This window comes from Argiope bruennichi, chromosome 5 (assembly GCF_947563725.1).
Source record: "Argiope bruennichi chromosome 5, qqArgBrue1.1, whole genome shotgun sequence".
Taxonomy (NCBI): Eukaryota; Metazoa; Arthropoda; class Arachnida; order Araneae; family Araneidae; genus Argiope; species Argiope bruennichi.
Window position 1 is genome coordinate 29,785,470 of NC_079155.1, and position 13,648 is coordinate 29,799,117.

The 13,648-nt window shown below is 31.2% G+C and overlaps 1 protein-coding gene across 1 annotated transcript in view; it reads left to right on the forward strand.

Moving 5' to 3' along the window:
- The window catches only part of LOC129969462 (LIM/homeobox protein Lhx1-like), a 160,560-nt gene that overhangs the window by 100,931 nt on the left and 45,981 nt on the right, over positions 1–13,648 (forward strand). Inside the window, exon 4 of the mRNA XM_056084040.1 lies at positions 11,555–11,720. Coding sequence (XP_055940015.1) covers positions 11,555–11,720 — 166 coding nt within the window. The remainder of the gene's footprint in view (positions 1–11,554; positions 11,721–13,648) is intronic.

Here is a 13,648-nt window from a genome sequence, read left to right on the forward strand (position 1 = left end):
TTGAAGAAACGTCGTCGTACCAACTCGATGAGCTTATAAGATAAACCTTTCAAATTTTGAAGGACTTCACATGCGATAAAAATCATTTTCTCATTGGTAGGAAGTAATGATTTAAGTGGGTAGTTAGAATATGTGGTTACATCACACCTGTTATGCTAATGTGGTATGAAATAAGTTTTCAGAAATAGTGAATATATCGTTCTTAAATCAATTTCATTTCGGGAAAAATTTGAAGATCCATAGCTACTAAATTAAAAAGAAGTTTTAATAATGGATTTTCTGCTCTTTCTTTGCCCCGTCATTTTAAATTTTCAAATATTTTTTAAAAAGCTTGCTATAATAAAATAAAATTACTAATTTCTAGAAAATTTCAAATTTTTTTGAAATAGAAATGTGCCATCTTAATTAGATAATAAAAAAAAAATCAAAACAGTTCATGGCTAAGATGATAAAGCCTGTAATTTGGTTTTCTTTTTTCATTTTTCTCGATAAATCTATTTCTCTTGAGTTTTATTACAATTAAACCATAAATATATTCACTTTTTATAAAGAATGTATTTATTTTTATTTGAAAAAATAAATGCAAATAAATTCTTAAAAAAAAAAAAAATCTTAGCTACAGTCAAAAATTTAAAAGGTTAACAAATATTGAAATAATCGCTGAAAAACACAACGAGACATAAGGAAGAATAAATATTTAATCAATAAAAAATCTTAATCAATAAATTTTGAAGGAATAATAGCATACAGGCATTGTAGCCAATGGGAGTTTGATTTCTTTGCCAGATGTATGAAGATTCTTATGCTGCAAGCAAGAACCTTTTTTTTTTTTTTTTTTTTTTTTTTTTGTGTGTGTGTGTGTGTGTGTGTGTGTGTGTGTGTGTGTGTGTGTGTGAAAATTCATCGTTTTTGTAAAACATTAAAATTATCATCATATTCAATAATACAATGTATTTCTTCAATCCAACAATTAGATGGAAAAAGGTAATGTTATGAGATCAAAATAACTACTACCGTATTACATTTATTATTATAAATCCAATCAATCCATCCGATATACTTTGACCTATACACCTTTTGACGACTATAATACTTTCTATTTTTACTCGTTGTGTTTTAACAATATTACTTAACCCCTTAACTGTTTTATTTTCTTTACTATCTAATAAGATGACGCCTTCTATTTTGGGAATATTTTCTTATTTTGATTCGAAGGGAAATCCATTGAATACTTGACTTATGTATGTATTCGAAATAATTTTAATATTATAATCGTTATGAATGGTTTATTTTTTGCTACAATATCAGAATTCGATAAATCGATGCACTTATGGCATACGGTCAAAACAGTTAAGCGATTAATACAAAAAAGCATTATCATGTATTATTATGAATCTATGTATGATTTTTAACTTTCTCCAACACAAAACATACAAAGCGAATATATTCTAATGGTCAAAAATTCGAATTCAAAATTTTGACGAATCTCTACGTTTCAGACACCGCACAGAGTCCGAAAAACATATTTTAAAAATTATATCTGCTTGCCTGTGTGTCTGTGAACATGCGGATTGAAACAAACTTTAAGTTTGACGACTGGAATTTCTGTATGGTCTTGACACCAAATATGTAGATTTACATCAAATGTTCAGCAAAATCCATTCAAAGATTATCTGTCTGTCTGTCCGATTACTCGAATATAAGTTGATACGATTACTACAAAACTAAGAGAGCTAAATGGATAAAATTCGGTACAACAATTTAACATCTATAAGGCCTACGCCTAACAGATTTTCAGATGAATCCAACAAGTGATTGGTCTTATGTCGGTCTATACTTTCAGAAATATATAAAAGTAATAACTTAGATAAATGAAACTTTGTATGTGATTTTGTTGTAAAAATTGTAATTCTGCATCAAATTTTGGTTTCAGTTGTGCAATAAAAAACATCCAAAATGCATGTTCGGTTTTCTTTATTATCCTAATGAAGCACAAAATTTTCTTTTGTGAAATTCTGAAAATAAAAATCTGTGTATTCCCGTCCTTCATGACTTCAATTTTTATGCTGGGAGAATTAAATACCATCGTTATTCTGGAGTATGCGAAAAAATTTCATGAAAACCATACACCCCTGGTTACGTAAATAATAATGTAATACGGTAATAATAATAAATGTATACGGTATATTTGCAACATTTGTTTTAAATGGGATTTCTTTCTAATTTTGTTTTTGGACCACTCTTTCGAGTGTTTCCCACAGATATTCCATGACATTGATGTTGGCGAAATTGTGATTGAAATTCATTGTGACAGCAGTTACACACACCACCACAATTCCCTGACATCAATGTCATGGAAAATCTGTGGGCCATACTCGAAACAGCTGTCCAGAAACACAAAGTTAGAAACAAAAGCAATTTAAAATAAGCGTTGTAAGAAAAAAGGGATAAAATATCTTTAGATACCATACAAAGTTGGTCGAATCGGTAGCAAGATGATTAGAGGCCGTTATAAAAGCCAAAAGACATGCAACTAAATATTAACATTTTCTTTGTTTGCGAGATATAACAAAAATTTCATTGGTGTATTCTCAATTTTTTGAGGCAAAAATCTGCATATGTTTGTTTAAAATGCTTCTGAAATTTTTCATTTTAGCAGTTTTTTTGTTGGGTGTTCTTTATTTTTGCTTTAAATTAAACCATTTGTTATGTGTAAAAATAAAAACATGTTTGCACTTCTCGATAATGTGTTATTTATATTGAAAGTCGGATTTATCAAGTAAAAGTAAGGTGTACTCTCAATTGTTTGAGCCACTGTATCTCCACTAAAGTAATATCTTCTTTTTGCAATACATTTCTGACGATATTTTACAGAGCTTGAAGGTATATTGAAAGATGTTTTTGTGAAACTCCATCGAGTTTTCGTTTCTCTTATTTTTATTTATTGATTTATTTATTTGGAAAATCGACAAATAAGATTTTCCAGATAACATAAGATTTTTATAAAATTCTTATCCCTTTAAGAATGGTTTATTTTCAGACGATAATATAAAATCAAATTTTCGACGTTGCCAGATCTTTATAAAAAAATCAATTAAAATGTTTCATAGAAGGCTGCAAACGATTTTTATTATATACGTATTTTAAATTATGCATTTCCTCTACTTATTGATCATAGTAATAATATGAGATATCTTCTTGAATTAAAGAGTATAGAGTTTTAAATTAATTAGAATTTCTACTTTTTTTAATCCAAGAATACAAAGTATTGCAATGGATGAAAACTTTGCAATCAAGATTTTGACGAATCCGTAGATATCAAAACTCTCTGAATTTTGGAAAACACATTTCTCTGTCTATCTGTGAATTCGATAATATAAAAATGTGTAGTACGAAAATTGGTACTTGGTGTTTGCAACAAATTTGTACATTTCTGTTGAAATTTAAGTGAAAGCCTTTCATAAGAAGTCTGTCTGTCCCAAGTACAAGTGAATATAACTGCAAAAAGTGTTAATCTAGTAAAGAATAAAATTCGGTGCACAGATTTAGTGTAAATCTCTTCAAATTTTTAACCAAATTTGTCAAAGAGTTGACTGTCTGCATGTCTGTACTTTTGCATGCATGTAAAAGTTAGAACTCAAAATGCAACGATTCAAATAAATGAAATATGGCATGTTATTTTGCTACTAAAATTGTAATCTTGTGTCAAGTTTTGGCTTAAGTTAATCAAGGTTTGGTTTTGTGTCAAGTTTTTGTTTTGAAAGGTGAGAGAAATGTATATTCGATTTTCGTTATTTCCTATGAAGCGCAAAATTCTCATGTGCGGTAATATGAAAATAAAAATATGAGTAGGCTTGCCATTCGTGGTCTTGCCAAAATACCAAAAACACAACTCAAATCCCTATTTAGAAGCAGTGAACTGAAATACTCTCAATGGCTAAAACTCGGAACAAGGCTCCCTTCTTAAGGCATCTAAGAAGGTCGGTAAACGGTTAAAAATAGATTTAACATAATTGTTAAAATATTCCTAAAGACATATTATATTATTGCTTTGCTCGATATGGAAATATAACATGTCTTTTATTCATAAGAAATTGTCCCAGAACCTAAAATTTTACCTGCGCTTCTTATTATACCACCAGGGGGGGGAGTCCCAACAGAAAGTGGATGAGTAACTGTCTTATAAGCCAGCAGCTCCTAGATAAAAGTTCAGATAAAAGAGACCAGTTCAAATAAAAGAATGAGAAGTTTGTAGTATGGTGGTTGGTTCTCATCATTCTGTTGAATATAGAAAAATTTGTATTGTGGGTACCCACCAACGACGACAGGATGTACCTCTTCTAAAGGTTATACCGTGGTCCGTTATAATTCCCGTTTCAGTTCTGTCGTGGCCGGTCATTTACAATTCATTGGGTGTCTTTAGACAGGGTATATGTAACTCCGAAATGATTATATTTAAGCAGGCTCTCACTTCTCTGGTGGGTTTAAGCTTTTGATATCCACTATCTTATTGGACATCAGATTTTAGTTGAACAAGTCTATTATCCAGTACCACTGGACGAAAAACTCCGAATTTAGTTTCCCTAAAATTGATGATTTTACTTTTTCAAACTACCTTATTTCGTTATATAAATTAACTTTGACCTGGCTACCAGCACTCTAATAAAATCAATGGATCACAAAGGGTTAATAAATGTAGTGTCGCTCTCTGGGACTATCGCTGATGACTGATTCTACTTCATTTTGAGGGATTGTAACATGACTAACATGTAATGCTTGAAGTGTAGGCTAATGTAATAATGAAGTGTAGGCTAAACAGAGAGAGCAGTATTAACCACTTAACTGTTTCCTTTTCTTTACTATCTAATAAGATGACACCTTCTATTTTGGGAGTATTTTCTTACTTTGATTCAATTGAGAATCCATTGAATACTTGACTATCTCGAAGTAAGTCTAATATTGAATTATAATTGTTATGAATGGTTTGTTTGCTTACAACTATCAAAATTCGATAAATCGATGCACGTATAGCACGCGGGCAGAACAGTTAAGCGGTTAATATTCGAACTGACCCAGTCATTAAATCCTCCTGAATGCCAAATCTTTGTGGAGCAACTCATTAAGGTTATGAGCCAAAGTTTTCCCAAAGAGGGGTGGTACTAGGAAGTGAATAAGAAGCTGCTTTATAAATTAACGTGTTCTTACTTTCATGGTTGATGCAGCAGTGTTGCGAATTCGATTTGACCTTCACTCCAATGACGGGACCTACCTCCTCGAGGAGGAGATGGATCTTAAGACTCTAGTTTCTACTTCCGTTTTTCACTGTATTTCACTTCTTCTGTGACACCAAAGCAAGATAAAGGGAATTTAGCTTATGCTTTGTTAATATCCCACCGGGAAGCACCTCAGAAATGAGAATCAGAATGAGAGGCTCCCAATATGGTGGTTTGTTCTCGCCACCTTGATAAGTACATAAATGGTAGGACTCAATTACTTTCTACCGATTACGGGATGAGCTTCCCATGGGAAGGGGTGTACCGTGACGGTGATGGCCCTTAGGACTTAACCCCACTTTTCGTCAATGCTGTCACGGCTGTCCGGTCATTCATATTTTTTTGTGTGCCTCAGGACGATGTGTTATTCAATGTGTTATTTTGTTTTCATTTAGCATATTTCCACAAAGCATAATAACATAAAGATACAAGAAATGGATATGAGGACGAAATAACGTAAAGATTTTTTTAAAAAGAGGAATTATTTCGTTGTTGAATGATGGCAGTGGAATCGTTATTACTGTCGAAATGAACATATAAAACATAGATTGGTGCTCAGACTTTTATTGTCAGAGTCTTCAAATGCGAAATTTACGAGAATTGATATAGAGAAAAAAAAAATCGAGTATGCATTTTCGACACGTTTATTTTTCATCCAGTTGATACTAAAATATGACGTAGAACTGCAATTTTTATAAAGAGATCCTATATCAAATTTCATTGGTTAAATTGCTGCTTAAATGAGTTATCGTATTTCTAAAAATCCAAAATTTCATTCAAAATATGATAAGTACTACTGTTTAGATGCTAAAATTGTACATCAAATTTAATTTGTCTATGTCAATGGGTTTTTAAATCATTGTGTTAATCCGAAAAACTGTTTACACTTTGATGAATTTTATTCATACTTTGGTGCAGATCATTATTCTAAATTTTAAGTATGTGTTTGAAATTTTATTTATTTAGTTGTTTGCGTTTTACAATTATCGTAATCACTTGTATTCAAACAGCTATCTTCTGTAATATATTTCGTTCAAAATTTGATAAAGATTTCTAAATTTGATACACATACCAAATTTCATCCATTTAGTTCAAAGCATTTCCAGTAAATTGTTCAGACATGATTCTAAAAAGATGTTGCTTCAAACTTAGGGAGATACAGATTATTCGAAACCTCAAGATAAAAATTTTTTTGAGATTACGCCCTTCTATTTTTACGTAATTTATATACGACGAAATAAAAAAACTGATATTTCTCAACTGTTATTTTCAATTTAATATGCCATTATTAAAATGGGATTAAAGGTTCTTTCTACGAAATACGAAAATTCCATTTAGTGATCAATGAACAGAAGCTCATAGATGCCGAATTGTTATTATGAAGAAAGACTGCATACTTTTTCGGCCTTCATATACAGGGTGTTTATAAAGTCCCGGACCCATTTTGATGTCTAATAACTCATAAAATAATAAAGATAGATTTAAATTAATAACATAAATGGTTAAATAGACTCAAAAAGTTTCATGACCCTTGTAAATGAACTTCCACGTGTGCCCCCTTCGTCGCACGGAGAATATCAAGTCGATAGTCAATTTCACGCCAGGTAGCGGCAAGCATGTCGGCATCCACAGAGCCATTTGCGCACTTTATGGCGATTAACAATGCCAGAAACATGAAAGGATGCTTCATCGGAGAACATTATGCTCTTCAGAAAATCAGCAGCATCTTCTATCCTCCTTAGCATATCTGTTGCAAAGGCCATCCTCCTAGGTCTATCGTTCGGTTCCAAAACTTGAACAATTTGAACTTTGTATGCATGCAGTCTTAATTTTTTCTTAATAACCTTGTACACCGTCGAAATTGGCATATCCAATTCTGTTGCCGCTGATCTCACAGATATTCTAGGATTGTGTAAAAATGTCTCTCTGACACGTTCAACATCAAAATCACTTGTGCAAGGACGTCTGGAACGTTTCTTATCTTCGATACTTCCAATTTCTAGAAAATTCTTTTTCCACCGCAAGATGCTGTTTTTGGATGGAGGATCTTTTTGGTAAATTCTTCTGAAATTTCTCTGTGCTTGCACTATTGATTTCATTTCTATGAACCACCATAAAATCTCTGCTTTCTCTTGTGGTGTATGCATTCTCCTTAATATCCGCTCGCATAAAACATCACATACAAAAGTACTACATAGAACAAACACATCAAAAGTAAACATAACATTGCAATAGTTGACAAAAACAAAAGAGAGAAAAAAGCAATTAATAAGCAGACAATATTTAGAAAAGTACAGATATTTAGACTGGAAAATGAAATTATCTGAAATTAACCACACGCGCAGACGATATTTACAAAAGTAAAAATATTCAAACCTGAAAAGGAAAATATATGAGTTATTCCATCAATAAATGTCATAAGTGTGTTTATATCTTTATTATTTTATTAAACATCAAAATGGGTCTGGGACTTTATAAACACCCTGTATAATTTTTAATGTGTTGTAATTGAGAAAACTTTTTACTAAGAAGAAAGGTTTGGCCTCCTTAACGTTTTCTTGTATATTCTCTAATGCATGTCTTATCCTATCTCATTCAGTGTGAAATAATATACATTTAACAAGGCAATGAACGCCAGCAGTGGTCATATATTTATTTTCAGAAACCAACACATGAGCGTTTTGTACTTCGCAGTCTATTATAAAAAGAATATGGATTTTGAAGTATTTTTTAGAAATCAAATGCTAAAATATCATTATCTTAATCATTTCTTTTTTATATACATAAATATTGAAGAGCAGACTGACAGACAGTAAAAACCAAGTGGACTGTTTAAACTGTGCACCAAATTTTATCCATCTAGCTCTTTCCGTTTTGTAGTTATCGTGTTCACTTCTCATGAAGTCAGACAGACAGACTTCTTGTGAATAAATTGCTTCCAAAATATGATATAAATCTAAGAGTTTGGTGGGAAGACCATATACCAAATTTCATCTATCTAACTCGAAATGTTTTTGAGTTACTGCGCTGACAGACAGACATATTTAATTCCAAAAATGTATGTTTTGAACTAAGGGAGAATTAAAACACGGCGATTCGCTAAAGTCTCGATTTTTTTTTTTATGATTATATTATTTTCTATTCGTATATTAACTAAGCAAAAAGGAGAATTAAAATCAAAAATCTCATTTCACGAAAATTTTTCAGTATTATTAATTTGATATTTAATATGATTTAAATACTTTTCAATCACAAATATTTTAAATCCTCTCAAAATCTAGCCGGTAGACTATCTTTCTAGAACTGACTAATTTCATTCGTAAGGAAATTTACAAAACAAGAATCGCAATTTTATCTCTATTTAATGAGTTTATCATTTGATTTCACCATCCCCCCTTCTTCCACCTACCCTTAGTCTTTATAATAAAAACCTCGAATAATGCTCATCATTTATTAACAAATTAATCTTCATCGAATGGAAAAACAGTTCTTTTTGTAGGTGCATTTTGGTTGCCATTTTTTTTATTTGTCTGTTTAAATCTGTGTTTAATTAAAGCTGGAATATAAAAGTATACTGCAGACTTTATTTTTTTCTAATGAATTCGGCTGCATAGTAATGAGGCTAAACATGAGCTTTGGTATCTTGCTTTGTAGATATTTTAATATTTTAGACAGCGATTTCTAATGTTTCGCCTTAAAAGAAGTTTAATAATTGATCACGTATTCTTTTGAAATATCCGGAGACGTAAGAACACATTCGTTATTATTAGTAAATGAAATTTTTTAAGCTAATTCTGATCTGAAAGGAGTCGAATATTTTAAAAGGATTAATGAGTTCTGACTCTTTAAAAAGCGTCTTTGTTCTTTTTATAAAAAGCTTATATTTTTTCAAATAATTCGAAGGAAAGAAAACTTTGCTTATATTTTTCATGTGATTCTTATTAATTATTAGATGTTATTAATGCGAAATGATCAAATAATTTCTTTTCTATTGAATTTTTTATTTCGCATTCTATCTGTATTTTGCCATGCATCTTTAAATCGCTGATGTTTGGAATATTTAATTATCGAATGTAGATTTATTGAAAGAGAAATAAGAAATAAAGCATTGAAATTAGAATATTTAAGTACTTTGTTATTTTCATTTAATCTAGCCAAATATACTGTTTCGAATAAAAGTAATGATTTCCTTTCTACAGTATATTTAAACACACACACACACACACAAAAAAAAAATTCATAGTTAATTTTTTAAATTTCTTATTTAGTTTCGATTTTTTTATATAGTTCTCAAATAATTATATAAACAGTTTTAAAAAGGAATAACTACAATTTTCGGAAATTTCTCCTATTTTTTCCCCTTTATATTGACAATCTCTGAATCCAAAAAATTCAGCAAATTTGGAATTATAACTATAAAGAGAACTTCTTGTGTATGTATATATACACTATATATATACATACATGTATGTATATATATAATATATAATATAAATTATATATATCGGGAACGGCTCTAACGATTTGGGTCAAATTTTATATTTAGATAAGGTTTTGCCTTTAAAGTTTATCTATATAGGTGTATTTCCAGGAAAAAAAAGTGATTTTACATACATAAGAAACATTTTTTTTATAAGTAACTATTAGAGACTTTTTCTATCTGCTCTCATGCTGACTATGTCATATAGTGCCATCTGGTAAATTTTTGTGGTACTTGCATTGTTGCCATATGATGATAATCTGCTGGTTCCTCAAAATTTTTTGAGAGGGCGCTGATGGATGTGAGATGAAGTAAGATTAAAAAGTATTCATATAGAATCAGTATGTGATTCGTATCTAAATATTTTCTCTAAAAATAAAAAAAATTTACAAAAAAAAACAAAAAAAAAACTACCGAGTGATGCTTTGTCTCCCAGATATTATCTTTTAGATGTAATTAAGAATCCAAGTGACCTTGGCAAACGAAATACGATAAATAGTTTTTTACACTCAAACTACAAGCTGTGGATATGGGCCATGGGTGTATTGTGATGGCGTATCAGACGGTCCAAATATAATATTCGAAAATAAACTTGACTTCACACAGGAAGCCTATTTAAAAGATAATGAGATGCAGTCAACAAAGGAATGAAAATACGTTCAAAACAATAAGATCTTGAATAGCACAAAAATTAAGTTAAAAAATAGGAATATATTAAAACCAAGCGTACAGTCATAAGCAATAAAAATGTGCCAGTTTGTGAGGGGGGGGGGTGGACTTTTTCACTGAAGTTCTTACTTCCAGGCGTTACAGGGTTAAAAAATACCAAGCAGCTAAAATTGCATGATAAATAAGGAATACAGAAAAAAAAATCGTTAAAAGTTGCATAAAAATAATGACAAGAATTTTGAATAACAGAGAGATATAAAAATAAAAGAAAAGAACAAAAAAGATAAGAATTAAATTATCTAACAAAGCAAAACTGAGTGAGTATAGATAGAACACCTTTTTTTAAATACTGCAGTGCTAGTCTGCAGTGCCAATGGTGAATTAGCTAATAGATGACGTTAACAAAAGTGCGGAATTACAAATATGTAAATATAACTGACAATGATGCCACAACGTGTTTATATCACATTTTGAACGAAATCCAGCAAAAGGAAAGTCTGCATCCAATTTTACTCAAAACTGTCCAACTTTAAATCAAGTGTAATAAGATTAAGCATTTACCATAATATGAAGCTGAAACTTTTGACTCTACAGTTAACGAATCATTGGACTCAAACTTTGATGTCGGCTTTATTGGAATGATGTCGGCAGAATTGGAAAATTCAAAGCACTTCACCATAAACCAACTTAAATTCTTGACCAAGCTCAGCAGCTACTTCTTGATCGATCAAAACACCGATGGATAGTGTCACAATTACTCAATGGATGCGCAACAGCAATTGCATCGAGGCTTTTATAGATTCCCCATTTTTCTGAAAAAAAAAATGAGAAATTTTCGCTATGTTAAGTCATCAAATACACATCGAGTCTGCCACCAAATCACCGAAATGTCGCCAAATAGCATCGAAAACCTCGCCAAAATGCCAAAAAAATTTCAGTTGTGCAGAAATCGTGACATTTTGCATTTCAGTATACTCAGTCGCCTGAATTCAGTTTAGCGAAATTTTTGTGTCAACTCGCTCTAATTTACAACATCTTGAACATTCATAATATGGTCATCTCAGATGTTTAATGCATGAATTCTTTTTATTCTTTTTTTTTCTGGTGAGTTTAACTCGTTGGCATGTTTCAGGTGTGGTTCCAAAACCGACGATCAAAGGAGCGTCGAATGAAGCAGTTGAGCAGTCTGGGAGCAAGAAGGCACTTCTTCCGAAATCCTCGGAGGACGATGCGACCCCTCAGAGGAGGGCTCATGGAAGAGGGAATGCCTCACAACCCACCCTTCGCCTACTTCTCAGGTAAGATTTTTGACTTTCCACAATCCGAATTCTGAAATGGTCTGAAGTAAACGTCTGAAGTAACGAGAACAAATTAAAACCATCTCCTTATGAGTTGGATTTACGGAGTGCCTAGCCCCGACAGGGTCCTATCTCCGGTAGAGACGGACTGCAGAGTTTTTTGCCTGCAGTATCTTCCATGACCATCTCTGACAAGAGCAAGGGTGAAATTGGTTCCTTCATGACTTGGATCTCCCGCCTTGTATATAAGTGGACTATATGGAAATGTTATAAATGTTGTAATTTTTTTTAACAAGCAAGTAATTTTCTCACTTGCAATTAGCCAAGGCAATAATGTAAAAAAAAAAAAAAAAACATCGGGAGTGGTCTCTCCGAAACTTTCTCGCATACTCTCTAATAAAGTTGTTAGAACAGAGCACACCTTCATAGCATTGGTGTATAATAGTTATACGAAATATTAATTTTTGACGTGAATTTAGCATTTTTATTAAATCTATTGTTTTATCCTTGGCGAGTTATCTGGTGTTTAAACACTGACAGGCGATTAATAGTAATAAAATATTTATGTTTTCGACGCGTTTTTTCACCCTCAACCGATAGGGAAAAAAAATTTGGCACAAAATTGCACTTTATCACAAAATTCCATGCCAAATTTGATATATTTAAATCTTTGCCTTTTGGAATTATCGCTTTTACATGTTTCTGAAAATCCAGACTGACAGACAATCCACTCGTAGTTGGATTTAGCTCAAAACTTGATAGATATTTTATAGATGTTACATCTGTGTACCAAATTTTTATCTATCTAGTGTTTTACGTTCAGTAGTTCATTTCTAATAAAACAGTGAAATAGATAGACTTAATATGAATGAATTTCTTTCAAAATTTAATAAATTTTGTGTAAAAACTACAAACCAAATTTCATCCATATACCTCAAAGCGATGTTGAGGTATGCCCACAGATAGGCAGAACGATAAGCATTAATTCCAATACTGTGTTTCGAACAAGGTGGTGTAAAATGTGGAGTTTATATATGCGAAAACAGACTGACAGATAATTTAGCCTTCGTTGGATTAGATTCTAAATTTAATAAGAAATTAAATCTGTGTACTGAATTTTATATGTCTAGCGTTTTACGTTTTGTAGTCATCTTATTTATTTGTAATCGAACAGTCAGAGAGATGGACTTATTGTGAAGGAATTTTGTTCAAAACTTAATAGAGATGTGCAAATTTAGTGTTAAAAACACGCAAAACAAATTTCATTCACTTCAAAGCGGTTTTTGAGTCATGTTCAAAACTGTTTTTTGGACAAGGTGATCTGAAATATATAGATTCGTTGAATTTGTTGAATTGAATTCGAATTCATTGAATTCGTGTAGAATTTGTTGAATTGAATTCGAATTTGCTGAATTCGTGTAGAATTTGTTGAATTGAATTCGAATTTGCTGAATTCGTGTAGAATTTGTTGAATTCGTGTAGAATTTGTTGAATTCGTGTAGAATTTGTTGAATTGAATACGAATTTGTTGAATTGAATTCGAATTTGTTGAATTGAATTCGAATTTGTTGAATTGAATTCGAATTTGTTGAATTCGTGTAGAATTTGTTGAATTGAATACGAATTTGTTGAATTGAATTCGAATTTGTTGAATTGAATTCGAATTTGTTGAATTGAATTCGAATTTGTTGAATTGAATTCGAATTTGTTGAATTGAATTCGAATTTGTTGAATTGAATTCGAATTCGTTGAATTGCATTTGATTTCGTTGAATTCGTATTGAATTTGTTGAATTGAATTCGAATTTGTTCAATTCGTGTAGATTGTTGAAACGGTTACAATGTTTTCTCTTTGCTTGTTTTCAACATGAGAAAATAAAAAGGTAATTTTAAATTGAATAATGATTGTCTTTCTCAAAAATAAAATCC